Genomic DNA, 27,922 nt, shown 5'->3' with positions numbered 1-27,922 from the left:
CCTTCAGTTTAAAGAACGAGAAGAACAAACCTAAGGAGGGAGTTATATCCATCGTCTCACAGACAAGTTCAAAAGCCTTAATAAAGCCCCAACCATTTGGACGTAACCGATAAGGGGAAACATTTAGTGTTTTAAGAAGGTCGAATTTAAAATCAGTAAAGGGGTACAAATTTTAAAATCCTCGATAACCCCTCCATTTGGACGAGTAATATAAACTCTCTCATCAACCACACAGGGTTCTAACACCATCTCATATTTGTTCGCGATAGTGGAAAGTTGATTATTGGAGCAAAGTTTCGAAATATATTTGTCGTCGATGACACTATGGTCATAACTACGAACCTTTTTATCAATCAAAGATCCTGTTGACTTCAACATAGAATCTGATGACTTCTCGGAAAGTGTACTACTAATGTCGAAGTAATAAAAACATTGAATCCATAAGGACTGCCTCTAAGCAAGACAATATATGTGCAAGGTATAAAAACTAGTAAAAATGGGGGTTTTAGAGTTTTAGTGAGAAAAGTAAATAAATGAGTAAACAGAATCACGAAAGCGACCAGGTTGTGTTATAGAATCCCTTATTCCTCTATTGTTGATGTTTGATGCCCTGTATGAATGATCTTATCATTATAACCCCACAACGAATTAACAAAACTGTTATAGTCGATCCCTCACTAAATAACTCACTAACCATTACTCAAAGCTTTCTATCCCTAACCCGCCAACGTAAGCAGGGTTAGGTGATTATAAGAAAGCTAAATCCATATGCCACTACACGGGGTCTCCTATTCCTATTCAACCAGCATAAGTACAATAATTGCTCTAGTTCCAACACATAGATTAATGGTCAGTATTACCTATGCGCCCAAAATCAGATTAAAAGAGTATCTCACATAAAAATAATTAAGAACAATAAGCAATTAAATGACATTGTAAATAAAAAGGTTCATACAAAGTCAAATCAACATAGAATCCAACAATATTCAAATAGGTTCATCATAACACAACCTAACCTAGAGAAGTTTAGCTACTCATCATACCACAATTGTTAGATGAAAATAACATATGAAATTCCTTGAAGTAAAGGCCTCTAATGGATTCAAATGCTTAAAAAATAACTCTTTGTGCTCTCAAAACCGTGCTATGCTCTCTCCAAATCGTAACTCTTGTGAAAGTGCGAGAAATCCAATTTTATTGGCCTCAGAATGCACCAGAACGCGTTAGAAAAGCCCAGAAAAAGTGACCACCGCGCGTGATAACTTGTATCGCATGATGTAACTTTTATGGGCCGATCGTGCACACGATGCTGCGTGATGGTGCATGTGATTATTTTCGAAGCTGCATTCTTCACTTTGGCTTCTCTTTCACTTGTTTTGCTCCGATTCTTCGACTAAATATATGCAATGACGAACTGTCATCAAAACCCCAAACTTGAATAATTTCTTTTCCTAAAGTAACTTGCTTGCAACTACACATTTCAACAGACAACAAGTTGCACAATAACAATTGAACATCACCAAATTAAATATTTCTTTTACTTGACCATTATTCTAGCTTCCAAGTTCTATCCGGAGAATTCAGGAAACATCCCTAACATTAATGAGTGCTCAACCTGTATCTTAGATCACTTTAACTCACTCAATGGATAGGGTGATCTATCAATCAAAATGTAAAATCAATTATGCTTAGCTTAATCATGTTCTAATAGAGTTCATCATAGAAATCACAACACACACATTCAAGGTCTTTTCAGGTTGTAACTTGGCTTTAGTTGGGTATGATATTTTTAGGAAAGTAAATTTTAACTTTTGGAGTTAGGTGCCTAGTTCTCCTTCTACCATCATATTTCTTTGTTCCTTTTTTACGGTACAAAAGATATTTGGTCCTTCTTATACTATCATTTTTTTCTTTTCTCATTTCATCTTGAAGAAATGTCTTTTCCACTTCTTTTTCTCATAAATTTTTGAAAATTTTGGCCAATATTCTCTAGTACCCCAATCCCAAACTTAAAAATTTGCTCACTTTCAAAAGCAACCCCAAACTTAATATTTTTCATATACTTTTGGAACTATACTTCTACCTAACTCCAAAGAGAGGGTGGGAAGAAAAGATCTTTCAGGTCATATGGCTAAGAATTTTAGGCTATGTCACCGAAAGAAAGGCTAAAGCTCAAAGTGGTTAGCAATGGATATACCTATTACTACATGGTGGTTTAAAAAGGCTCAAAGTTATAACAAAAAACTGCCTCAGTGTGTGTCAATCAAACCAGATAAACTTAATCAGAAATAGATCAAACTGGATAAAATGATAATGCATTGATACACTCATAAAGAAATAAAAGTGAACAATGGAAATTATTTGGATCAAACCTTACTAGATGAGGTATATGTAGGTTAAGTACAAGTCCATTGATTCTTTTCTCATCCTTCGCCTTCAAGTTGTTAGTTGCTATTATGATGATCAAGTTTCTTTTTGATCGTCTGTTCATTGTTAAAGTTCTAAAGTTGCAATCTGGAAAAAAACATGGCTACAAACTTGTTTATTAAAGAAAGCATAGATCGTCATGGAATGGTCATGCTCGAGTAGCTAATTACTCTTTTGGACGGTATCGAATAAAAATAAAGTAAATTCTGAAGAAAAAAAAGGTTATAACTGATGGGTTACCTCCCATTAAGCGTTTCTTTAAGGTCATAAGCTTGACCTTTCAATTTTTGTGTTAAGGTGGCATATATAACACAAAAAATACATCATCCTTCTTCCTCCTTTTGTTTGGTAGGAATTCCATTACTTTCAGGAATCAAAGGTTTTTCTTCCATATTCTCTTTAACTTTATAGTATCGAACAAGGCATAAATCTCATCCAATACTTCATATATTTCTCCTGTTTTATCAACCTTGTTGCTAGGTATATGACTATTCTTTTGTTGAATATCTTGTAGTTGGATATCTACGTCTAAATGAATGATTGAATTTGGAGCTTCATACAAACTATATAATCTTCATATTGCATTCTTATTCTTTTCCCACATATATTTTTCACCTCCACTTCTTCTATTCTTGCTTCTATTTCTTCTTCAGATGGTGTGCATTTTTCTTCTTCTTTCTCTTTTTCAACTCTTCCTTCAGCGACTACCTCACGTTCCTGTTTGACTTCTCTTTCAATTTCTGCACCTTTAGGACTATCTAACATATTTTCATAGAACTCCCCACTAGATCTCTGCTTTAATGCTAATTGGCTAGATATTTGACCAAGTTGCATCTCTAAATTCTCGATGAATTTTTCCATGTTACTTCGCATGGTTTCTTGATGCCTGTTGATTTTCTCGAAATTGAGTTGAGTCATCTTTATAAACTGAGTCAAGGTTTCTTTAAGATGAGATGATGAATCCCCCTCTCATGATTGATCAATGTAAGGTTCTGGTTCTGAATTTTTTTTAGTATTTTCCAGAATGAGCGTTTTGCTGCAAGTTCCTTTGCATAAGAATAATACTTTAGTAGCATTGCACTAGATAAACCAAAAAGAAGAATACTTTAGTAGCATTACACTAGATAAAAAAATTAAACAAGAATAATTCTAAAAAGAAAAAGAAATAGAAAAGGAAAATGAAGAAGAAACAAAAATAAAATATTTAGAAATGAAAATATTTACAATTGATAATAAAAATAAATAAAAAATAAACGTCGCCTTTTTGAAAAATCAACAAACCCAGGCAACAACGCCAAAAACTTGATGATTTCTTGGCAAGTGTACTGATAATGTCGAAGTCATAAAAAGATAGAGCCCATAGGGGCTGCCTTCAAGCAAGACAATATGTGTGGAATGTATAAAAGCTAGTAAAAATGGGGGTTTTCGAGTTTCAGTGCGAAAAGTATATAAACAAGAAAACATAATCACGAAAGTAGTCAGATTGTGTTTTAGAATCCCATATTACTCTATTGTTGATGTTTGATGTCATGTATGAATAATCTTATCATTATAGCCCCATAGGGGCTGCCTTCAAGCAAGACAATGTGTGTGGAATGTATAAAAGCTAGTAAAAATGGGGGTTTTCGAGTTTCAGTGCGAAAAGTATATAAACAAGAAAACATAATCACGAAAGTAGTCAGATTGTGTTTTAGAATCCCATATTACTCTATTGTTGATGTTTGATGTCATGTATGAATAATCTTATCATTATATCCCCACGGCTAATTAACAAAACCGTTATAGTCGATCCCTCACGAAATAACTCACTAACCACTACTTGGAGCTCTCTATCCCCAATCCTCCAGCGCAAGTACGGTTAGACGATTTATAGAATGTTATTTTCCTATGCCACTACTCGGGGTCTCCTATTCCTATTCAGCCATCATAAGTACAATAGTTGCCCTAGGTCGAACACATAGACTAATGGTCAATATTCCCTATGTGCCCAAAATTAGATTAAAAGAGTATCTCAAATAAAAAATATTAAGAACAATAAGAAATTGAATGACATTATAGATAAAAAGGTTCACATAAAGTCAAATCAACATAGAATCCAACAATATTGAAATAGGTTCATCATAACATATCCTAACCTAGAGGCGCTTAACTATTCATAATGCAATTAACAATACCACAGTTGATAGATGAAAATAACATATGAAATCCCTTGAAGTAATGACCTCCAATCACTTCAAAAAATCAGCATTTGTGCTCTCAAAATTGTTTTTTGCTCTCTCCAAATTGTAACCCTTGTGAAAGTGCAGGAAATCCCCTTTTATTGGCTTCAGAATGGACCAAAACGCATCAGAAAACCCCGAAAAAAGTGCTCATCACGCGCGTAATAACTTGCATCGCGCGTGAGATGCAAGTTTTATGGACCTATCGTGCGCGCGATGCTGCATGTGATTATTTCCGAAGGTGCATCCTTTTTTGTTCCCTTTTCACTAAGTCCACAATCTTCACACTTACATATTTTCCCCTCATTCTTTGGTCTTTCTTCTTCATTTTGGCTCCTCTTTCATTTATTTTGCTCCGATTCATCGACTAAATATATGCAATGATGGACTGTCATTTGTATCCACGAAACTTGACAATGAAGACTCTGAGTCAATTTCATTACTAGATGACGGGATCTCACCATAAACTTCCCTAATAATATCGTCAAAGTTTGTAGAATATTTCAGTTTTTATATTTTATTCGCTATTAATGAAAATGTGTATTGCACTGTTATGCGTTTTTTTCCCCTCAGTATTCGACCCACTAGACTAACTATTTGGTTCGGGAGTTAGTTATGTCATCAAGCCCCCTCCCAATCGGAGTTGCGGGAGATCAAACTGTAGTTCTCCTTACCAAGTCTAGTGTCAATCACCACTAGATTAATTAACATTTGTTACTATTGTGCGATATAATAGCTTTATGTCCAATTTGAATTTAAATTGGAGAGAGAAAGTAAAAAGAATGGAAATAATTGTTGCAGTGAACAATAATTGCAGCACTGCACACAACAACAACATTGACTGACACCATAAAATATATGAGTAATATAAATATACTTTTGGTCGTAGAATATTTCGCTTTTTTATTTTACTATTTTATGCCATAATCTTACATTAGTAATAATAATAATAATAATAATAATAATAATAATAAATATATAATAGTAGTTAATATAAAAATTTATAAAGTTTATTTAAAATTAACACTATAAATTGATTTTAGGCTTAAATAATCTTTCGATCATGTATGTTGTATCTTGGAGAGTTTTTTTATTTTGGTCCCTAAATCTTTTTTTGTTGTTGAAGTCTCTATATGTTACTTTCTTATTGGTGTTCGTTCTCTCTCTCTCTCTCTCTCTCTCTCTCTCTCTCTCTCTCTTCATTATCGTTACCTTCTTCTTCCTTTGCACATTCATCTATTCATCCATGGCTTCTTCCACAACTGATAACTCCATTCTGTTTTAAATCCCAATATGTGGTTGCAATAGATCAATGAAATTTGTCATCTCAAACTACTTGGAAACCTTAAACAAAGATATTGAAAATGTCAAAATTATGGGTAAGTTGCAAGTTGTTCATATGGGATAATGAACTTGAACGAAACACATCAAGTGAACCCAAAAATTTAAGTGGATGCAATTGCTCAGAGGTTGTGAAGGATTTAGGTTGCATTGTTAAGGAACTTGAGGTTAGGAAAAAACAGAATATGAAGTTGAAGTTAAAAACCGAAAGGAGAAAATCCAATTTGTTCAAGCTATTGTTGATTGTGTCATGAGGTTTCTTCATTGCTTACCAGAAATGGTGGTGATTATCATTCAAATGAATATAATGTTTTAATTTTGGTCCCTGTATGTTTGTGATTTTATTGTTCTCATCCTTGTTTCTTAATGAACTAAAATAAAATACGAGGTAAAAAGTCATAACAGAGATACAACAAAGATACATCATAAAGCCAAAAAGGAAAATTATTACTAAACAATGATGATGGTTAATGTATCCAAAATACATAAAGCCAAAAGGCATATCATAAATAAACCATAATACATCATAACAAGGTCATGTCTCCAAATTGTTCATGACTCAAAATACAACATAACAGAAATACATAAAGCCAAAAAAATGCATAAAAGAAATACACCACACAAAGGTCGTGTCTTCAATTTGTTCAAGCAAAATCAAGATTAAACCATTTGAAATTTCACTAATGTCTACAATTCTAATGGTTGTGTTAGATCACTTCCCTCTCCCATGAGCTTTTTGCATTTAAGAACCATTGTTCTATCACTTCTCATTAACTCCATTTTCCTTGCCACCTTTTGTTTGGCTTGCTTGTTCTACAAAGATACAATTTAACACAAGCATTAAATTACATGCAATAAACCCAATTGAAACTAATAAATTGAATTAGTTTAAGTAACTCAACTGGTTTAGGATTGGTTTGAGTTGCAAATTCAACTACCTGAGAAACAAGTGCAACATTTGGAACAGGTGCAAACAAAATATAATCACTTTTTGAATCACTTATACCAGAGTCATGTGCATCTTGAGCATTTAGAACATACTCATTTTCAACATTGGGAACATGTGCAATTTGGAAAGTAACATCATTCACATTTGGTTGAGGTGGTGTTGCCTCACATGTTGCAGCAAGTATTTCAAATTCAGGATCAACTTCAATTTGAGATTCAAAAGGGTGTTATTCTTATGTTGTATTCCCATATGCAGCTCCAATTTGAGGTTGAGGTTGTTCTTGTGTTGTATTCCCAAATACAGCTACTGTTGCATTTTTTTAGTTTTCTCTACAGATATAAATCATGGAATTAATATGACACAATGGCATTAATACTAATACAAAGTATGGAGATAAGTAAATATGTTTATTTTTTGACCTTCAGAGTCAACCACAAGACTTTTACATCCTTTGGCATTATGTCCATGTGTATCACAATCTGTGTAGCAACACCTTATCCGTGTTCTTCCATTGTTAGGGTCGTCATCAGGTTCCTCCTCATCAATTTCTTTGGCCTTTTAGGTCCTCTTTTGTATGCTGGAGGTAACATTTCTTCAATGTCAACCTCTGGCCACATGTCTTATCCATTAATTGGGCTTACATTAAAATCATAGCATGTCACATAGGTTTTCTTGGACAAGGTAATTACGCATTTTAATTCCATCAGAAGATCTCATCACTAGCATAATTAGTGTCCATCTCATCATTAACATCACTAGATGAATCTACATTATCATCATCAATTCTTAATTCCTTTGGAGTATTCTTGTGCTTCCTTGATATTTGTTTCACCCTTATTCTTTTGCCCTCATATTGTTTATCAATTAAATCATATCCATCATCCAACCCATTATCCCTCTCATCCTCGCTATCATTAAATGATATACCATTAGCTTCAAAGTTATTATCATCATTGTCATCAGTATCCTCATGTTCATCTTCTTCAACATTAACAACACCTTCATCATTAACACCAGCATCATCCTCAACATTAACACCATCATCAACATTAACAATACCATCATCAACAACATTAACATTAGCATCAACATTGACACCACCCTCCACATTAACATCACCATAACCATCAATCACATTAATAACAACATCATCATTAATAACAACATCATCATTAACACCAACTTCATCATTAACATCGCAATCTCCCTCAACACTAACATTCACACCATCATCATTAACACCACCATCATCAACTACTTTATGCTCAACATATATGTCCACTACACATTTCATTTCAATAGAAAATTTATAAACCTCATTTGCATCATAATCACTAACCATTCTACTGTGCCTGTCTGATTCATTGTTATATCACCATAACCAATATTCTGAATACTCAAGCAGACAAAGGTATTTCACGATACTAGTAGCTTCAAAGAAGCTTCACCTCTCAGGATCAATGTCTACTATATGTTCATGCCCGTGTAAGTAATATATTACATTGTCCATAACAAGTTTTCCCCCGTAACGAAAGTTCACAGTAAAAATCATACCTTCTTGAATCGATCGTCTTGATCAAACGCGTCTTTGATTCATCTACCACTTTCGCTGCCCATACCTCATCTTCCTTGCAATCGCCTTCCACAAAGCTCACAAATGTTTCCTCTTCTAAAACCTTAATTTACAGGTACTAAAACTAAAAGTGTAAAATGCAATTTAGAACTTTTTTGTGCGAAATATTTGAACCACATGTAATAATAAGTGTCAGAATAAAAATTAAAAAACAAAAGTCAAGTCAACAATGTTAGTCACATAGGCTTTTTGTAACAAAACTTTGACGCCGAGGACTAACGCCAACAAGAAAGTAACATAAAGGGGCTTCAACAAAAAAATATTTATGGACCAAAATTAAAACTTCGCCAACTTACAAGGACCAAAAGACTATTTAAGCCTTGATTTTATTATAAATTAAAAATATTAAGTAAAATTAATTAAAATAATTTAATAAATAATATTGTATCTTAAATTTCAATAAATAAAATTTAAATATTATATTAGAGATCATTTTAAAACTCACCTTAGGCCTTAACATGTATTAGGTCGGTCCTGTCACAAATTAATCAGCCTCTATTGGCAACCTAAGAATCTCAACCCCCGTCACCACGACTTTCAACACTGAATTCCACCAGCAATGACTCAAGAACTCGCCCACGACCGGATGACTCAATATAGCCATCTCCGAAGCCCAACCTTCACCACAATCCCAAGACCTGAAACTCGTTCCTGAAACCCTTATGACACCAACCCATATCATTCCTCTGTTTTCTCTATCGTAGATCTCTCAAACTCGTTTGCTAGCGCCTTTATTTGTTCCTTTTTCAGCAGCTTCTGACTCCCAAAACAAACGTACAACACCAAACCTTCCTCCTCCAACCGATCAAGGCAGTGTAACACGTCAGATCCACCATATAGATTCACATCAAACCGAATATAACCCAATGGGCCAACAACGTAAACTCCATTGTTATCAAATCGGGCCAAAAAATGATCCAAATAAGGAGTTTCTAAAGCTTTACAAGTGCTTATAATGATTCCTCAGCTTGCAGCATTGGAAATGAAACTCTCCCTTATGAACTCAAATTCAGGGTCTAATTCTCTGTAACAGAGGACTAAGCTTATGAATGTGCCCATACTTAAACAACAGAGAAACTAAACAACCTCCTTCGAATATAAAAGCAATGGGCTACTCCAACAACAGTGGATGACAACGATCAAAAAGGCGCTACTAGAGTAAAAAGTGATTCTTGGATATCTTATCATTGATTCTTAAATAGTAAATAAGTTTATACAAAAATAGAAGGTAAATAGGCAACAAATTGTGTCGCTACTCCTTTTTGGATGGAAAATCCAATCCTCTAAAAAACTACATTGATACATCTAGGAGATAAAACATTGTTATTCATAAGCCTTTGGACTCTCTGTAAAAGATCAACTGCTTATGGTACTATAAAACCAAAAGTGTCAAAAGTAAATGGAATAAATGGATGTTGATTGTCGGAATACGCTTTCTCATTTTTGACCACTTTACTTGAAGCACTTTGAGAGATGTCTGCCCCATAGTAAAACCTCTAGTCCTCGGTCTCTCCAGTATAGAAAGTATAGAAACTCCAGTCATGTCCACACAAATATGTTTCCATCATACCCAACCATACACCATAATATTTGTTGGCTTAAGTGTTGATCGCCCCTCATGTGCATCTTTCTTCACAAATACTCTGGTCCACTGAAATACTCTGAATGTGTTGGTTTTGATAATAAAATTAATACAATTTACTAAAATACCCCTATTAATTATAGTTAAAAGAGTGGTTGAATAAAGTAAAAACTAATAAATAAGAGTATGATAGTGGGAATATAATAATAAATATTATATTGATATTATAAAAAAACAATTATTTTGAAACAAAAGAAAAATACAAGTGATACATTTTCTATGAGACATAGGAAATATATATATATATATATATATATATATATATATATATATATATATATATATATATATATATATATATATATATATATATATATATATATATATATATATATATATATATATATATATATGACACTCCGCATAATATCAAAATAATAAAAATATTAAATAGATCAAATTTTAAACTATCTAATTCTATCTTTTCGTTGCTTATCCAAAAAGCTGAAAATTTAATTGTAAGAAAAATAAATTTTGATTTTTTTTAATAAAAATAGGAAGAATCTATGAGTATGATTTGTGTCAATGACTTTGCTCGTAGAAGTTTTGACTTTGATCATTATGAGAATTTTTGTTGATAAAAAATAATAGCTTTCAGTAGTAATGCTCATTCTCGTAAGTGCATTACCTTGTTCTATACCAATGGGTTACTTGTTTTCGCACAGTATCTCATTCATCTGAAGGAGCGGGAAGTCTAGTAGTGATAAAGGCATAGTCCCAAAATTTAATGGGTAATTTGGCTCTATCTATAAGGGTTAAACCGGTCTCAACTACATCCTTATGTTTCCTTTCTACATACCCATTGTGATGGTGAGTATGGGAACATGTGGTTCTATGAACAATTCCATGAGAAGTTAGAAAATGAGTGAGAAGTTTAAATTCACCACCACCCTTAGTTTGGACAACCTTTAATTTGGGATTAAGTTGTAGCTCAACAAGAGCTTTAAATTGAACAAAAGTTGTGAGTGTATGAGATTTTAGTTTTAAGGGATATACCCATGTGTACCAGCTATAAGCATCAACACTTGTGAGGAAATAAGTGTATCCATGGGAATAGGTGACATGGGATGGTCCCCATAGGTCACAGAAGATCAATTCTAGACGCTTAGCATACACATTTGTGGAAGCAATAGATGGTAGTCTATGAACTTTACCCATAAAACAAACATTACAAAAGTCATGTAAGGTTTTATCAGTACAAGTTGTAACAATATGAATTAGGAGTAAGATTGTTACAACTGATAGGTAAAGCTAGAATAGGCCATATATAAAAAAAAAATGAGCATGTGACTTGATGTTGGATTTGTGACATTGAGGATTTGAGAGGAGGATGGTTGAGGAGAGCTATCAAATTCGTAAAGGCCATCACTACCAAGTGAGCCACTCAGCAACACCTTAGAGGTAGCCTGGCATTTCACAAAACAAGTGTTAGCATGAAACTCAAAAAAGACTGGGTTATAATTAGCAAACTACTATTCAGTTTAAAAGATGTATTAGGCATATATTTGAGGAAAAATTCATAGAAAAATAGCCAATCCTTGTCCATTTCCCACATGGAATTAATCAGAACTAGAGAGAGAAATAGAATCCATGAGATTTGAGGCATCAGGGGTGATATGGTGAGTTGCTCCAGAATCAGGGTACCAAACCTAATCGTAGAATCGAGAGTAGTCAGTGCCAGCAACTAAAGCTTGAGGCCTTTGTGCTGTATATTAAGACTGCATAAAGGGATTTACAAGCATGGGAGAGGAGAAAAACATGGAATTAGGCACCCTATATCCAGGTTGTGTCCACACATTGGACTGATGCATACCAAAATTGCTAGAAGCTGGAGGTATACCATAAGGATCTTGTGTGTGGCGATAGTAGCAGAAGTTAGTATCATGTCCAGGTTTATAACAAATATCACATGGAACAAAGTTCCTATTTCCATTGCGTGCACCACGACCTCTGAACCTGCCACCACGAAAATGGCTACTACAGCCACTAAAACCAGGTGTAGGCATGTTAAACTGGTTTGGATCATTCATTTCATAAGTGTGACGGTTTTGAGGTTGTGGAACTCCTTGAGTTAGGTTCACAGAAACATCTTCAGTGACTTCTTTCTTAGTCTTCTCAATACGTGTTTCTTGAGTAAGAAGCAAGGATTCAAGTTCATCAAGAGAAACGAAACCAAGTCTTGAATTAACAGTAGTAACAACTGAATCAAATTCAGTTGGTAAGGTCTTAAATTAACAGTAGTAACAACTGAACCAAATTCAGTCGGTAAGGCTTCAAGAATCAGTTCAATTTGATCACGATGTAGCACAGGATCACCAAAAATGGATTGAGTGTCAACAACTGTACGAAATCGAGCTAGAAACTCAATAATGGATCGAGTGTCTTGGAAAGCGGTCGCATCTCAGACCTCAATTGTCTTGAACGTGTTTTCATCTTCTTGTGACAGTACAAGTGAATCTCCTCCCATACTTGCCATGAGTTACAAAGCAAAACGTGAGGGGAATGAATAAGATAGGGTCAATAGCAACCACGTGCAAATCAAAGCATCTTCTTCCTCCGACGTGACATAACTGGGATTTTCAGAACCAGATTCACGATCAAAAATGGAGAGGAAGCATTCAGGTTTTTGAGGTGCTACGACGAATTTCACCATTTTTGTACCTCGAAGAACACCTTCGGCTTGTTGCTTGATAGTTGGAATTGTCAAATTTCATTAAAATTTTATATTTCAAGGTTGAATTGGCAACAGTGGAAATTGCATCGCTTGCTATGGAAGAGTGTGATGCAGATGACGTAGCCATTGAGAGAGAGAGAGAGGGGAGACTAACAAAAAAATGTGAAATGATTTGTTAAGTGTAATTCAGTTACAGTTTTTCTTTTGTAGAAAACTATCCTATACTCTAATAAGGTAAACCAAACAAGGGCCCCTCTAAATTGTACTAATAAATTCTCTCTAAATCAATAAAGTATTCAAGATAGATGACAACTTTTGTCCGCAAATATGGACATGTCAACACAGATCCTTTTTTTATACACAACTTGTGCATCATCACTATCGGTCTCCACTTCCACATCCAAGTGGTATCTACATAATGTCTCCGAGAATGAAAATTTGACATGACATCCTCTACTGTCATTTTTTTTTTGAACATAACAAATCAACTCCAAAATAGTTCATCATCATCCCCAATGCCTAAGGTCTTTTAATACTATAGTAGTTCAATAATCTTCCAGTGATCAGATGATTTAAGAGAGATGATGCACTATCGAGTGAGATAGTCATCTCACTGATCGGAAGATGAAATGACGGCGTCTTCACGTATCATCTCTCCACGAAAGCAGACATACATTATTGTTAAAAAGTTCAAATCTTATAACTTTAAGATATGGGTGTTGTGTGATGAAGAGATCCGGATTCCAAATTTTTATTAGCCTTTACATCTTCTAAGTAGAGTTTTATTTCATTTCAATAAAAATCATAAACCCATTAAAATGTAATCTGAACTACAGAGACCAAGCATGTGTTACACATCAGCAAGAAAAATAATCACAGGAACAAATGGCTTTATATACATATACAGATGTACATAATATACATATACACAATTTAATGATTGGGGAGGGATATAGACCCTATTAAAATGCAGTCTTAACTACAAGGACCAAGCATGTAAACTGTAGCAAATGACTGTACAATATACACATTAAAGATGTAGGGGAAAGAGGATGGGGTAGGATCCATGACAAGTCTTCACTTTGTACAGAATATCAATATTTACAGCTCCCTTGATTTACCAGAAAGGGCACCACCTGAAAAACAGAGAAAAATAGTAATATAGTAGAAGCCATTGTTGATCACTTTTCACTACTGTCTCATCAAGTACAAAAGCAAGGCTTTTTTCATTTCTTCTAAAAGATCAAACATATAGGAGCCCATTTTGTTTAAGAAAAAAACGAAATTTAGAGTCATTTCCATTTCCATGTATCTAAAAATCAGTCAGTCCACATTTTTAAAATTGGATTTTAACTCGATGAAAACTAATTACAGGAGTTAGAGATCATACCCAACGTAGTTTTGACATAGATTTTCATGTGAGGTAGCATGGGAAATTAATTTTTGTACTTGCAATTTCACAGATAAAGCATGATCAATTTCTCGAGAGTCTCCAGAATTTAAGTTGCTATGGTCCACTGCATTTGGAAGGGAGCTGTTTAATACTGAAGAGCAAGTTGAAAAATCTCGACCGGTAAGCTTGTTACTCATACGAGCCATGACAACCACGGCACGCTCATTCAGAACCTCGTTTGCATCACCGAGTTGGTTAACCGCCTATATGTGCAAGTAGATATAATGAGCAGCAATAATCAAAAGAAAGCAACAAATTTATAATAATAATAATAATAATAATAATAGTAATAGTAATAGTAATAGTAATAGTAATAATAATATAATAATAATATAATAATAATAATAATAATAATAATAATAATAATAATAATAATAATAATAATAATAATAATAATAATAATAATAATAATAATAATAATAATAATAATAATAATAATAATAATAATAATAATAATAATAATAATAATAATAATAATAATAATAATAATAATAATAATAATAATAATAATAATAATAATAATAATAATAATAATAATAATAATAATAATAATATAATAATAATAATAATAATAATAATAATAATAATAATAATAATAATAATAATAATAATAATAATAATAATAATAATAATAATAATAATAATAATAATAATAATAATAATAATAATAATAATAATAATAATAATAATAATAATAATAATAATAATAATAATAATAATAATAATAATAATAATAATAATAATAATAATAATAATAAATAAAATAATAATAATAATAATAATAATAATAATAATAATAATAATAATAATAATAATAATAATAATAATAATAATAATAATAATAATAATAATAATAATAATAATAATAATAATAATAATAATAATAATAATAATAATAATAATAATAATAATAATAATAATAATAATAATAATAATAATAATAATAATAATATAATAATAATAATAATAATAATAATAATAATAATAATAATAATAATAATAATAATAATAATAATAATAATAATAATAATAATAATAATAATAATAATAATAATAACAATAACACAGAATGTATATACCTGAAGAAGTTCCCTTTCACGAACACCGCGTTGAGGATGAGGAAGCTCTCGATTTGGGCCAGATTCTTCACTAGTTACAGTAGGAGGTGCATGATTGCTAGTAAGCATGGACATTTGCGGAACTTCATTGAAGTTGAAAAGACGCCAATTTATAAGAGGATCATGCACAAAGGCCTGAATGTAAGAACATATAATCAATTATTTATTCAAATATTGAGGATAACAACAACAAATACAGATTGGAATAAAATCCCCATTGTTGCCCAAATTTATGAAAGTCTAGTAGAGCTCAGTTAATAAGCACGGTTGTTTTTTCCATTTAACAAATCTTAACGGTTTATATTGGATCTAACTATTTCTTACAAAAATGAACGGTGAAGATTGTAGATTGTTTCCACTTATAAACATGTGTACAAACCATCTCTTATTCAATGCAGAATTCTTAACAATAGTTATTTAGATCTAATTATTATAATTAATAACAAAATTTCCATAAGCCAAATTTAACATATAATTTTAAGATTTAAAAGAAATCAAAACAAAGATAAAGAACTTATAATCATAAAAAAAATAGTTTATTTTAGATTCTATTTCTTGGCATTATTTGGTTGATTGTATACCAATGTTGACCTGGATTGTTGCATCAACTGTGACAAAAATGTTGGTTTAATGTCTGAAATGTGAGGCATCACTAACCATACGAGATATAATGATCATTGATAATTTCTGAGAGATGGCAATTAAAGAGGGGAGGTGAGGGGAAAGTATCTATCTTTACCTCCATCATGGCCATAACACTATCTTTATTTGTTCTCAAAACTTGCATAACATTTTCACAAGTTGAGCGGAAATTTCCTTCGATTCCACTAACTTCCATAGCTTTCACAAGCATTCTTGTCAAGCGAAATGGAACCTGAATTGGAACATTAAAGTAATATACAATACAATAAATATTCATATTCCCTATAAAGTAAGATACAATTAAATATTCATATTCCCTACAATCAAAAAAAGAAGGTTCTTGGATATACCTTCTCCGGGAACTTCTCTCGATTGATCGATGCTTCAAAACAGTCTCCAAAATCGATGTGTAAAATCTTCCCGCTGCGGAACATGAGGAATATTAGAAGCTAAAACTATCAAGTTAATGTCAATCTAGCTAAGTTTCTTTATCATAGCCTACCTAAACCGATGCAACATTAGATTGCTAGGATGACGATCACCCAACCCAAGAAGGTAGCCAACCTGGAAAAATCAAAAAGTTAGTTTAAGCCCATATAGTAAATAATAAAAATAACAAACAGAGGAAAATATAATTGCAGTTGACAACTCACTGTTATTACCCGGGAATCTTATGCAAAGGGTCATAAAATGGATATCTAACCACAAATTGGAACTTGCAACGGAATATAGATTGTTTAAAAGGGATTTATCCTTTTAAAAATTAATCAACTTTGGGGAGAGGAAACTCATACACATATACAGTAAGGTCATATCCATGTTGTAAAACTCGAAAGTCTACATAAACTTGTATGGTTTTCATAGACCGGACAAGTTAGTTGTCATAGTTGACCTAATGCAAGAATACAACAACAATCAAGTTTTATCCCATTAAGTGGAGTCGGCTACATGAATCAACTTTCGTCATAATGTCCTATCCAAAACCATGCTTCTGACAAAATCATTAATTTCGAGATCTTTCTTAATAACCTCTCTTAGTCTTTCTAGGTCTTCCACTTCCTTTAGTTATTTGATTTCTCTCCATCTAATCTACTCTCCTTACCAAAGAATCTACAGGTCTTCTATGTACATGCCCAAACCACGTAAGTCTATTTTCCACCATCTTCTCTATATAGGCGCTACCTCAACACTATAATATTTTCATTTCTAATCATATCTTGTCTAGTCTTACAACACATCCAACGCAACATCCTCGTCCTCATCTCTGCCTAACATTCCGTTCCGTACAACATCGCAGGTCTCACCGCAGTCCGGTAAAAAATTTCCCCTTCAACTTGAATAATATCAAAATTGGCTTACAAATGTCATCTGTATATACAGATAGAGATACAATATATAACCCCATTGATACTAAGTTCAGTAAAAATAAACAAATCATTTCTAACCTTCATAAGAGTTAGTGTGCACTATTAGAGTAATAATAGTAATATAGAGAATAAGGTATATGTGTAAAACAACTGTGCTGAGTCAACACAGTTGAGCTTCATCTATATAAGCTTTACCCTATTTGGTGTATTATGATTCTCTTTCTGTTATGAAATGAAAGAAGTTAGTTACAATAATCTCTATTCTCTCTTAAGGTATATTATTTATTAAAATTTTAATAACAAGTTAACATTATTTTGATTTCGACTTATGTTATTTGCTTTTTATAAATATAATATTGGTATTTATAATGGTTTACTTTTAATATTTGGGGTGATAGTTGTCACAGGTTGTAAACTTAGTAGTACCTATTTGCATCACCTGCTGCGGAAGTAAAGTAGAGTGAAAGAGAGAAGAGAGAGAAAGTAAAGTAAAGTAGAGTGAAAGAGAGACGAGAGAGAAAGATTGTTATGAACTGAATTCTGAATTGAATGTTAGTTACCGTTCAATTAGATCTGAACATTTATAGCTAACCCTAACTGTGCTGACTCAGCACAATTAGTAAACTAATCTAACTGTTACACTACTGCTATATTACTCTAATAAGATAAAGAACACATAATCATCGGTTTGAGGGGAGTGATGGAAATTGAAACATTAATACTCCACTTTGCAAGTAGCTTAGGTTCAATCCATCACATATTCAAAAAAAATTGCAGGAAGGAACGAGAAAAATAGGTTAGCAAGGGCATACCATGCTCATAACTGCCAAACTTCTGGTATAATTTGTTCTCCTCTCGAGCCATACCTCAGAAGTTCGACTTTTTAACCAAAGCACCTAGGAGCAGGAAAGTTGTGAAACTTTAGATGTCATCATAGAATACAATGAGTGAAGTGAACTTTGTACAAACACCAGATACCTTTGCTAGGTCGTTTCCTTCAGTATTGTGCAAAGCATACTCAAACACCTCCACTTTAGCTATAAGAGGCAAATGGTCATAATCAGGTGCAAAATTAAGCATGCATTTGTGTTCATGATTCAAGATGACCTGTACAGCCAAGAAGTATAATAATTCAAGCAACTTAGATCGAGGAAAATTATCATATTAGAGTGAAGGAACATTTATTTGCAAGTGGAGGCAACTAGGACTATAGCTGACCTTTCTAGCATCCCTGTACTCCCTGATAAGTGAATGCAAAGTATCACAATTCGGGACCCATTCAATTAGACCACTGTTTGGAGATAAAGGGATTACAGCATATCGTTCAATCGACAGATCTTTCTCAGCTGTTTTAGGAGAATTCTCCAGCAGGGTATTCACCAAGCCAAAAAGCTAGCAAAAAAATGATAGTGTTCCTATCAACTTGTCAAGATGAATGCATCTAGAGAAAACTTCACCAGACACCATAGATATGCACAAAGTATTCTCAAAGACAACTAGTACAAGAGACGTCATACTCATACCTGCATGACTCGTTCATCCTGGCGTAAATCCTCGTGCCCCTTCAATAAGAAGGCATAATCATCACCATCACTCCCATGAATAGTTAATTTCCGGGGCCGTTGCTTAGATGGTATGATAACAAGCTGGGGTGCAAATGATGCAATAGTAACCACTGGTGCATCTGAAATAAGAATATAAATGTTACTGATATATATATTACATTTTTAGTGGCAGTAATAGGTGGATCTCTCTTTCTTAGTAAGCTAAAATAACGAAAGATGTCTCATTGGAGTTAGTTATAGCTTATATGTACTGTTAGATGACCAAACGTCTCATTGGAGTTAGTTATAGCTTATATGTACTGTTAGATGACCAAACGTTTGGTGCCCATCATGTACAGTGTACAATAGATCATGCATTCCTTTTTCAATAAAATAAACTCAATATATTTTCAGATCAACTTAGATTGACCTCATTTACTCTTCCCCCTAGTTTCAGAATGGTGTTGAGTAACCGTAGAGTAGCATAGACACTACTGTAAACTGTATATGCATTCCATAGCTAACATAATGCTAAGGAATAACCGCACTATAAGATTTGTTTCAAACTCACCTCATATAAGGTATTGTGATCATAAAGATTTAGATATTCATAATCACACTTAGATTCATTCAAACACTCAATGTTCATTTTCTCCCATATATAAATGTAATAACTAGAAATCAAATTTTCAGTAGATTAAATATCTAAGTATAATAATCTAACATCAAGAGAAATTTTGATGAAGACGGGTGGAGAAAAAATAGGGAAAAATATGCAAATTTCCTCTGCTTCAGAAATTGGATAACTGTGCCAATTGACTTGTGATCCATGTGAAAGTACCCTTTTCAAGTGGTCAAAAAACAATAATTTATTACACAACTCACTCTTTTCAACTTTATCTATCTTTCTAGTTATTCCTAATCATTACTTAAAAAAGCATTATACTAATCATCAATTTTCTTTCTTCCCAATTTTCCATTTAAGTAAACAAATAAAATTCTGAGATACCAACTCTCAATATTTTCCTTATCTAAACAATAAGAAAACCCTTAATTTTCTGTTTTCTCTTTTCAATAGTTCATATTTTCTTACCAGCGCAGTATGTCCCAGGAACGGCAAGCTCTAAATTTCGGCATTCCAGCAACTCTGGAGAAACCGTCTACAAATTTTAAACAAAATATAAGGCCATAACAATGACATAAATAAATTGAATGACTAAGCATTACTATTACCTCCAAGTCTAAAGTAGCAAGACTTTGAAGTTGCTTATCTATCTTTCTGAATACATGATAATAGATATCCCATGCCTGATAAAGAAATAAATAAGAATTATTTCCGAAAAGGAAAAAATGACAAAAATAGATTGTAGCAATCAACAATCGCACATAAGGTACCAGCATGGTGTTAGAGATATAAAATAAAAACCACTCACAAATCTACATCTAACAGTTTAACATCTATAGAGTATTTGATTTGCAACACCATGCACATATGCAATGTTTTTGTAATAAGTACCAGCATTAAAAATAAGATATCCTAGAGTATGAATATTTTATAGTCAATTTACAAGGAGTTGCATGCACAAATAGAGTATGAATTTTCATGATATGATTGAACTTTTAGAGGCTTTCATTAAGTGTTTTTTTTTATTGAATTTGAAAGTATATTTTGTTTAAAACTTATGGATTTTATTTTTAATTATGAAGGCCTGATGAATTAAGTAATTGATTTTAGTTTTTAACTATTACGTGTTTATTAGTATTAAATTAGTATTCAATATATCAGTGTCTGCGTCACTAAAATAACGCCCGTTCCGTTACAATTTTTTTGATGGCCGTGCCGCGGCGTTACCAGTTTAACAACAGAGATAGAGAATAGTGTTTAGTCTTTTATATCAAAGCTACTATTCAGTCAGTATCAATAATATTCAAGGTTCATATTGTTCTCTCTTCTTTTTATCTAAAATCCCACCACGTCAACACTTACAATGAATAGGATTTGACTAAGATTTACAGCAACTTCTGTACCAATAAATTAGTGTGTTCAAATGATCCAGGGTCTTCATAACACGAAATTTGGCACAATGTTACAAGTCCAAACTCTCATACCTGAGTAAGCTCAGCATCTTTCCCAGTTCTCTTATAATTCATTGAGCATTCATATGCCTCCAACAATTCCTGTCGATAGGCCTGCCACAACAAGAGAGTACTAACAACTTTTTTACTCAAAAACAATGTGAGTTGATAAAAACCCAAGGTAAAAAGTTATATAATACAACTGAAGTTTCAAAGAGAGGTAAATGCACATTATTATAGTTTATTATGGTAACTGAGGAAGGTGAATAATACAAACCTCAATAAATACTCTCTCCTTTATGGTAGCATTGTTTTTCATTGCACCTTCTTCAAGCATTTCGTGCAGCGGTTCCAACACCTTTAACATCCCTTCAATATTATGTTCACCAAAATAAAGACGGCTGGCTTCTTCAAGTGCTTCATGCCATAGCTCGTGCCAAAGAATAGCAACTCTGATAAGCTCTTTTGATACAAGTTGGGCCTGTAGATACAATCATCTTTTGGTAAAAAAGGTAGAATCTGACAAACATAAACTTGAAAGGGATAATTGTCAAACCTGATCCACAAGTACACCACTGTGCTGCCGAACTTTGTCCACAACTTCCTGAGCTGCAGCTTTACGCAAGTTACTTATTGATTTACAGGCCACAAGCAAAGGATACATGAGAGCCTGGAGAAGAAATGAAATCCAAAAGTCTAAAATTAATAACATAATTGATATCCAAGTGTTGTCCCTAGATCCCCTGCAATAACATAATATATCTGTTGGTGCAAAGGTAGAATGAATGATGAACGGAAATATTCTATTAAGAGAATGACGGCTACAAAACATGATAAAAGTTACAGTGATTGCCACCCTATTTATAAGCTAAAACTAGGGTTACTAGAATAGGATAAAATACTAAAATACCCTCTAACAAACTTAGGGGCTAAGAAAATAGTACAACTAATAAATATGAATTACTTCTAATACCATCCCTTAATTCATATTCCATCAAAACTTGTAACACCAATTTCATCCCTTAATCTGAGAAATTGATCAGTCTTGATAGCTTTCGTCAGAACATCTGCCAATTGTTTCTGAGTGCTACAGTGTACAACTTCTAACACTCCCCTCTGAACTTGATGTCTCAGAAAATGATACTTGGTCTCAATGTGCTTGCTTCTCCCATGCAACACTGGGTTTCTGGCAAGATTGATTGCAGACTTGTTGTCAATCATCAGCTTCAGAGGTTTGTTTACTTTAATCTTCAGATCCTGCAATAGATTCAGAATCCACACAGCTTGGCATGCAGTAACAGCACCTGCAATGTATTCAGCTTCACAAGTTGACAACGCCACAACAGGTTGCTTCTTGGAACACCAAGAAATGGGACCTCCCAGAAATTTGAATAAGTACCCAGACGTACTTCTTCTGTCAACTCTGTCTCTACACCAATCAGAATCTGAATAACTCAGAAGTTCTGACTCATCCTTTCTTCCAGAAGAAAATAATACTCCATACTTCAGAGTTCCCTTGATATACCTCAGAATCCTGACTGCAGCTTGGTAATGGGACCACTTAGGTTTACTCATGAACCTACTAACCATCCCAACTGAATAGCAAATATCAGGTCTGGTATTGCACAAATACCTCAGAGAACCAACTAACTGTTTGAAGGTTGTAGCGTCCACATCCTTTCCATCAGAGTCAGAATCCAGTTTCTGATTTGTATCAGAAGGTGTGACAGCAATCTTACAATTCTTCAGATTAAATCTCTTCAGAAGTTCTAATTCATACTCCCAAGGCATGTTTTGCTCTTGGAGCAGTTTCTGACGCAAATGGCAATCGTGGTTGTTTTCCTTCCATGCAAACTTTGCATGATTTTTCAGGCTTCTTAATTGCAGGAATTCCATGTACCAACTTCTTTGAATTCAGATGTTTTAAGCTTCTGAAATTCAAATGACCAAATCTTCTGTGCCACAGCTCACTCTCCTTCTCAGCACTTGTTGCACTAAGACATTCTGAGTCAGCAGTTCTGACATTCACCTTGAATGTTCTATTCCTTCCCTGTTCTGACTCCATAATCAACTTCTGATTGCAGTCATACAACATCAGAAGATTGTCCTTCATGGTAACTGAAAAACCTTTCTCAATTAATTGTCCCACACTCATCAGATTGCTTCTGATGCCAGGTACATACCACACGTTCTGAATCAATGTTGTTTTCCCATTGTTCAGAATCACTCTGACATTTCCCATACCTTCTGCATTAAGATATTTGTCATCAGCACATCTGATCTTTGTCCTCTTTTCAGAGTCAAAGTCAACCAGCCATTTCTTGTTTCCAGTAAGATGATTTGAACAACCAGTGTTCATATACCACCCGTCTATCAGATCCATATCATCAGATTCAGAGGCCATCAATAGCACAAATTCGTCATCAGAACTTCTGGCTATATTTGCTTCTTCTGATTTTCTCTCCTGGGTTGACCAACAGTCTCTAGCAAAGTGACCAAACTTCTTACAACAGTAACATTGGATTTTCTTCTTGTCATACTTCTCTTTTCCCTTCTGAGCATTCTTTTGTCTATCAGAGGTTGAGCTTTCTGACTTCTGACCACCATCAGATCTTCTCCTGGCTTCTGACTGCTTCTGATACCTCCTATCAGAAGTTGCTTTCAGAGCCTGCTGCTCTACTTCCCTTTCAGAAGTTCTCTCAGTCAAACGCAACTCTTGCGCTTCTAGACTGCTCTGCAGCTCTTCAATTCTCATGGTGCTCAGATCTTTGGAATGTTCTATTGCTACCACAATGTAATCAAATTGAGAGGTAAGGGATCTCAATACCTTCTCCATGATTGTTTCTTCAGAAAGAGTTTCTCCACATGCTTTCATCTCATTAGTGATCAGAATCACTCTGGAGATGTATTCAGAAACTTTCTCATTATTCTTCATGTTGAGATTCTCATATTGCTTTCTCAAGGACTGAAGCTTCACCTTCTTCACTGATGCGTCACCACCATAACATCTAACCAGTGTGTCCCACGCAGCCTTTGCTGTCGTTGAATCTGCAATCTTCTCAAACACATTTACATCAACACATTGATGAATGAAGAACAATGCTTTCTGATCCTTCTTCCTTACTTCCTTCTGCGCGTTTTTCTGTTCATCCGTCGCATCTGCTGCTACCGGAACATAACCATCAGTGACAAGATCTAGAACATCTTGAGCACCGAACAATACACGCATTTGGATTATCCAACGATTCCAGTTTTTACCGTCAAATACTGGAAGTTTGGTGTTCATGTTGCCGTTTCCGTTCATCTTTCTACCTTACACAGTACACTCAGATTTCTCACACAGTGTTTCCCAACCCACAGAATTAAAATTCTGATCAGATTTTGTTCAAGATTCAACACGAATCTAAGAATCAAAATCAAACACACAAGACCTCACGTTCACTCGTGTTTCCCGTGTTTCCCAATGAATCCGAACCGGAGCTCTAGATACCAATTGTTGGTGCAAAGGTAGAATGAATGATGAACGGAAATATTCTATTAAGAGAATGACGGCTACAAAACATGATAAAAGTTACAGTGATTGCCACCCTATTTATAAGCTAAAACTAGGGTTACTAGAATAGGATAAAATACTAAAATACCCTCTAACAAACTTAAGGGCTAAGAAAATAGTACAACTAATAAATATGAATTACTTCTAATAATATCTACCAGCAATGTTGCCGATAAATGTAAACGGGCTGAATCACGTTGAAAAGGGAGGATATGATGTCAAAACAAATCTATTAACAATCATTATGGTGAAACAATACCATATATAGATACACAAAATGTATATCCAGACATGTGAGTCATTTAGCCAGAAAGCCCAATCTAGATTATTCAACATTAACACTACCCCACAAGATGGAGCCAGCAGATTATATGCACCTATCTAATTTTTGGGAACACATAAGGGACTTTGAAAATGTAGTTTGATGAGAGAATGTGGGAAAGCTCGATAAAATTGAAACAAAGTGGTTCAAAGAACAGTTAGAGTCGGAATGCTAGACTGTATCATACTCCTCAATATTAATCTGAATGCAGCAACTCCAATTCAGTATAACTTTCAGAAATATCTAGAGCATTAAATGATTACAACGTTTAGAAGATTATGGCTTAATGGGGAAGTGTATAAGGACAGCCTAATAGCTAAGGTTGATTATGTGGCTGCTGTCAACATATATAGATGAGGGAAGATTGGCCACCTCACATGCAACTATTTTTGGGGTCAGGCTGAAGTGCTATATAATAACAATACCCATTGCCTATATAGAGTTGACATTGCCCCAAAGAGTTTGATAGTCACATTTTTGCCCATTTTTAGCAAGGCTAATGCTGCACTCTATGATATTAATGAGCTGCTAACTCCTATTACAAGGGACATTAGTAATGTAAGCAGCTGAATACCTACTTTATCCTACTTGCCCTTTTTTGGTTTGCTTCAGAATTACTATGTTGCCTGTAATCAGAACCTAAGGTCTACTATTTCCCTAACCATGTTTGCCACCCTTATCCAGATTCCAGCTATGCCGGTTTAGTTATAAACACTAGTAAACTATTTGATTGCATGTATCAGTTACCATCCCTAGGTCCAAGGTATGAAAGGATCAGTTTATAGTTATCTAATAAGCTCATGAGAGCTAACAGTAGGTGCACTGTATATTAACATAGTCATGTAACTGATTGTAACTAGCTGTTTCGCAAGTTAGAAATAGCTGTTTTGCAGAGTTAGATAGCTGTTTCGCACAGTTAGAAATAGCTGCAACAGCCATAACAAACTGACAGACACATGTCAGTCAGTCCTAGGCATTACCTGCTATAACAGGTCATCAAATAGATATATAACTCGATGTAATTATGTGTAATCATAATCAATTAAAAAAAATTAAGATTTACTCTCTTAGATTCCAAGAGAATCATGGGTAATATTCAACATTCTGACACAAGGTACTTGATACCGTTGTCTGGTCATATCTGGTAATAAGACTAATTTCTCATCTCTACATTTTTTTATTACCTGTAGCTATGATTCCCAGACCTAGTCTCGAGGGATTGGAACATCCCATTCCTTTCCTGTCCCTTTCCATATTCGTTGATTTTGTCCTTTATGTTCCTGGGTATCTCTTTAATTTACAAAAGACATCGTTGTTTAAAAGGACCAGAGTTCGGGACAGTCGATTGGGGCTGGATGGAGTCACATGGCCTTTACTATCTATCTGCTTCATCCTGTGTTTGTTCAACTAGGATTCTCCTCATGCCATACATACTTAATTGGTTTATGGTATTCCTAAACTTGAGAAATCAATGTCAAACCTCTCCAAGTTAATTTGCATGGTGAGTCATGTTCACTACAGAAATACACTCCTATTTAGTTTCCAAAACAAGTCAATAAATGAGTTTCATTACTTTTTAGTTAAGCTAACTCCAATGCCGGGTGTCCTTACTGTACTATCTCTACATTTGAGTCCAAGCATTTGTTACTTCTATTAAATAATAAGCATTATATTCTGCAGCAAAAAAACGTATCATAGTACTTATTATACAACTACTGATATAATTTTCAGTAATACAAGGAGCAAACATATGGATTTAAGTTATTCATGAAAAATCAAATAAAAATGGAAATAAAAAAAACTGTAATCCTTCAAAAATAAAACTTGTGATTCTGCAGGTTATGAAAATCTTTGTAACTTGCAAGAATACAAGCCTCCAATTTCAAAATACCGGCTATCTACCTGTGGATGGTTTTGCCCAATTCGAACCAACAGTGATTGTATCAACTCTCTCACGGCATGGTTATTAGAGTGTATCCTGGCAATTATTTGAGGCAGAACAACTAGCCAGGTATTGATATTAACTAGGGAAAATCCTTTCGTTAGGGCCATTTGAACTTCTGCAGTAGCTCCATGGTTGAACCATAGTGTTAAAAGGCGAAGAATATCCTGCAATTCACCAATGCTTAAGAATCAAAGAAAAAAGACTCACATGATTCAATAATATTCCTAGGTAGAAGAGTTCATGTAGAAAATCAGATGTAGAATACAGTGCAAAAGACAATTTTCAAAGAATTGCACGGTCGAACTTGAGCATAAAGATCACTTTTATCCAAACATGCAAATGTCTCTCTAGAAGAGGAAGAAGGAATAAATAGGAAATGCAAAATGCTGACATCCTATTTCTACCTATTATGGTGCTGATAGATCCATGTTGAAAACCCCACCTAGTGGAAAAAGTTTGGTTGTCGATATTGTTGATGTTGTATTGAAATGAGCTTGAAAATAGGGCTTTTATAATAAAAGCAGAAATAGGAGCTTACCTGTAAACTCCCGTCAACACCTTTCGAATTTGCTGCACATGCTATAGAATGAAAGTATCCGGTGACAGCAGCAACAACAAACTGTGCTGCAGTGTCTGGGAAACCTCTTAAAGTGTAATGAGACATCACTGCTGTATTGAACAATGCCCATTTATGCCAAGCTTTGGCCCATTTATTTGCATATTGAGTAGCTTTTAAGAATGCATCGAGTATATCTACAAATATTGAAACAAAATTAAAAATTGATCAATATTATTTTATGTTAAAGATCCAAATTATGACCACTAAAAACCTTTTATGGATTCCTCAACCAGTCCAGGAGAAAGTGCCCACTGCCAGGAGCCAAGATTCAGATAAACACGAGCAAGGAGAGGAACACTTGGATTTAAACCACTTGTGAAGACTGGGTGCGTAACTGGCTGAATGTTGGGTACATTTGAACATTCCATAGCTAAATTCTAGGATAGATAAAGCAGAAG

At 33.9% G+C, this 27,922-nt stretch overlaps 1 protein-coding gene across 2 annotated transcripts in view; it reads right to left on the bottom strand.

The window, feature by feature from the left end:
- Positions 1-13,755: 13,755 nt before the first annotated feature.
- The window catches only part of LOC127076842 (serine/threonine-protein kinase TOR), a 53,275-nt gene continuing 39,108 nt past the window's right edge, over positions 13,756-27,922 (bottom strand). For both annotated transcript variants that reach the window (XM_051018632.1, XM_051018633.1), the window contains exons 40-57: positions 27,736-27,901; positions 27,444-27,658; positions 26,863-27,069; positions 21,642-21,755; positions 21,363-21,566; positions 21,119-21,199; positions 20,243-20,317; positions 20,103-20,169; positions 18,989-19,149; positions 18,684-18,857; positions 18,444-18,572; positions 18,278-18,361; positions 16,601-16,662; positions 16,449-16,521; positions 16,196-16,330; positions 15,418-15,591; positions 14,276-14,541; positions 13,756-14,021 (exon numbers count right to left, since the gene is read on the bottom strand). In XM_051018632.1, the coding sequence (XP_050874589.1) occupies positions 14,003-14,021; positions 14,276-14,541; positions 15,418-15,591; positions 16,196-16,330; positions 16,449-16,521; positions 16,601-16,662; positions 18,278-18,361; positions 18,444-18,572; positions 18,684-18,857; positions 18,989-19,149; positions 20,103-20,169; positions 20,243-20,317; positions 21,119-21,199; positions 21,363-21,566; positions 21,642-21,755; positions 26,863-27,069; positions 27,444-27,658; positions 27,736-27,901 (2,406 nt within the window). In that variant the 3' untranslated portion in view covers positions 13,756-14,002. The remainder of the gene's footprint in view (positions 14,022-14,275; positions 14,542-15,417; positions 15,592-16,195; positions 16,331-16,448; positions 16,522-16,600; positions 16,663-18,277; positions 18,362-18,443; positions 18,573-18,683; positions 18,858-18,988; positions 19,150-20,102; positions 20,170-20,242; positions 20,318-21,118; positions 21,200-21,362; positions 21,567-21,641; positions 21,756-26,862; positions 27,070-27,443; positions 27,659-27,735; positions 27,902-27,922) is intronic.

Source organism: Lathyrus oleraceus, chromosome 4 (genome assembly GCF_024323335.1).
Source record: "Lathyrus oleraceus cultivar Zhongwan6 chromosome 4, CAAS_Psat_ZW6_1.0, whole genome shotgun sequence".
NCBI classification, from domain to species: Eukaryota; Viridiplantae; Streptophyta; class Magnoliopsida; order Fabales; family Fabaceae; genus Lathyrus; species Lathyrus oleraceus.
The sequence above is the reverse complement of the archived record's forward strand: the minus strand, read 5'-3'. Positions and strand labels throughout refer to the sequence as shown.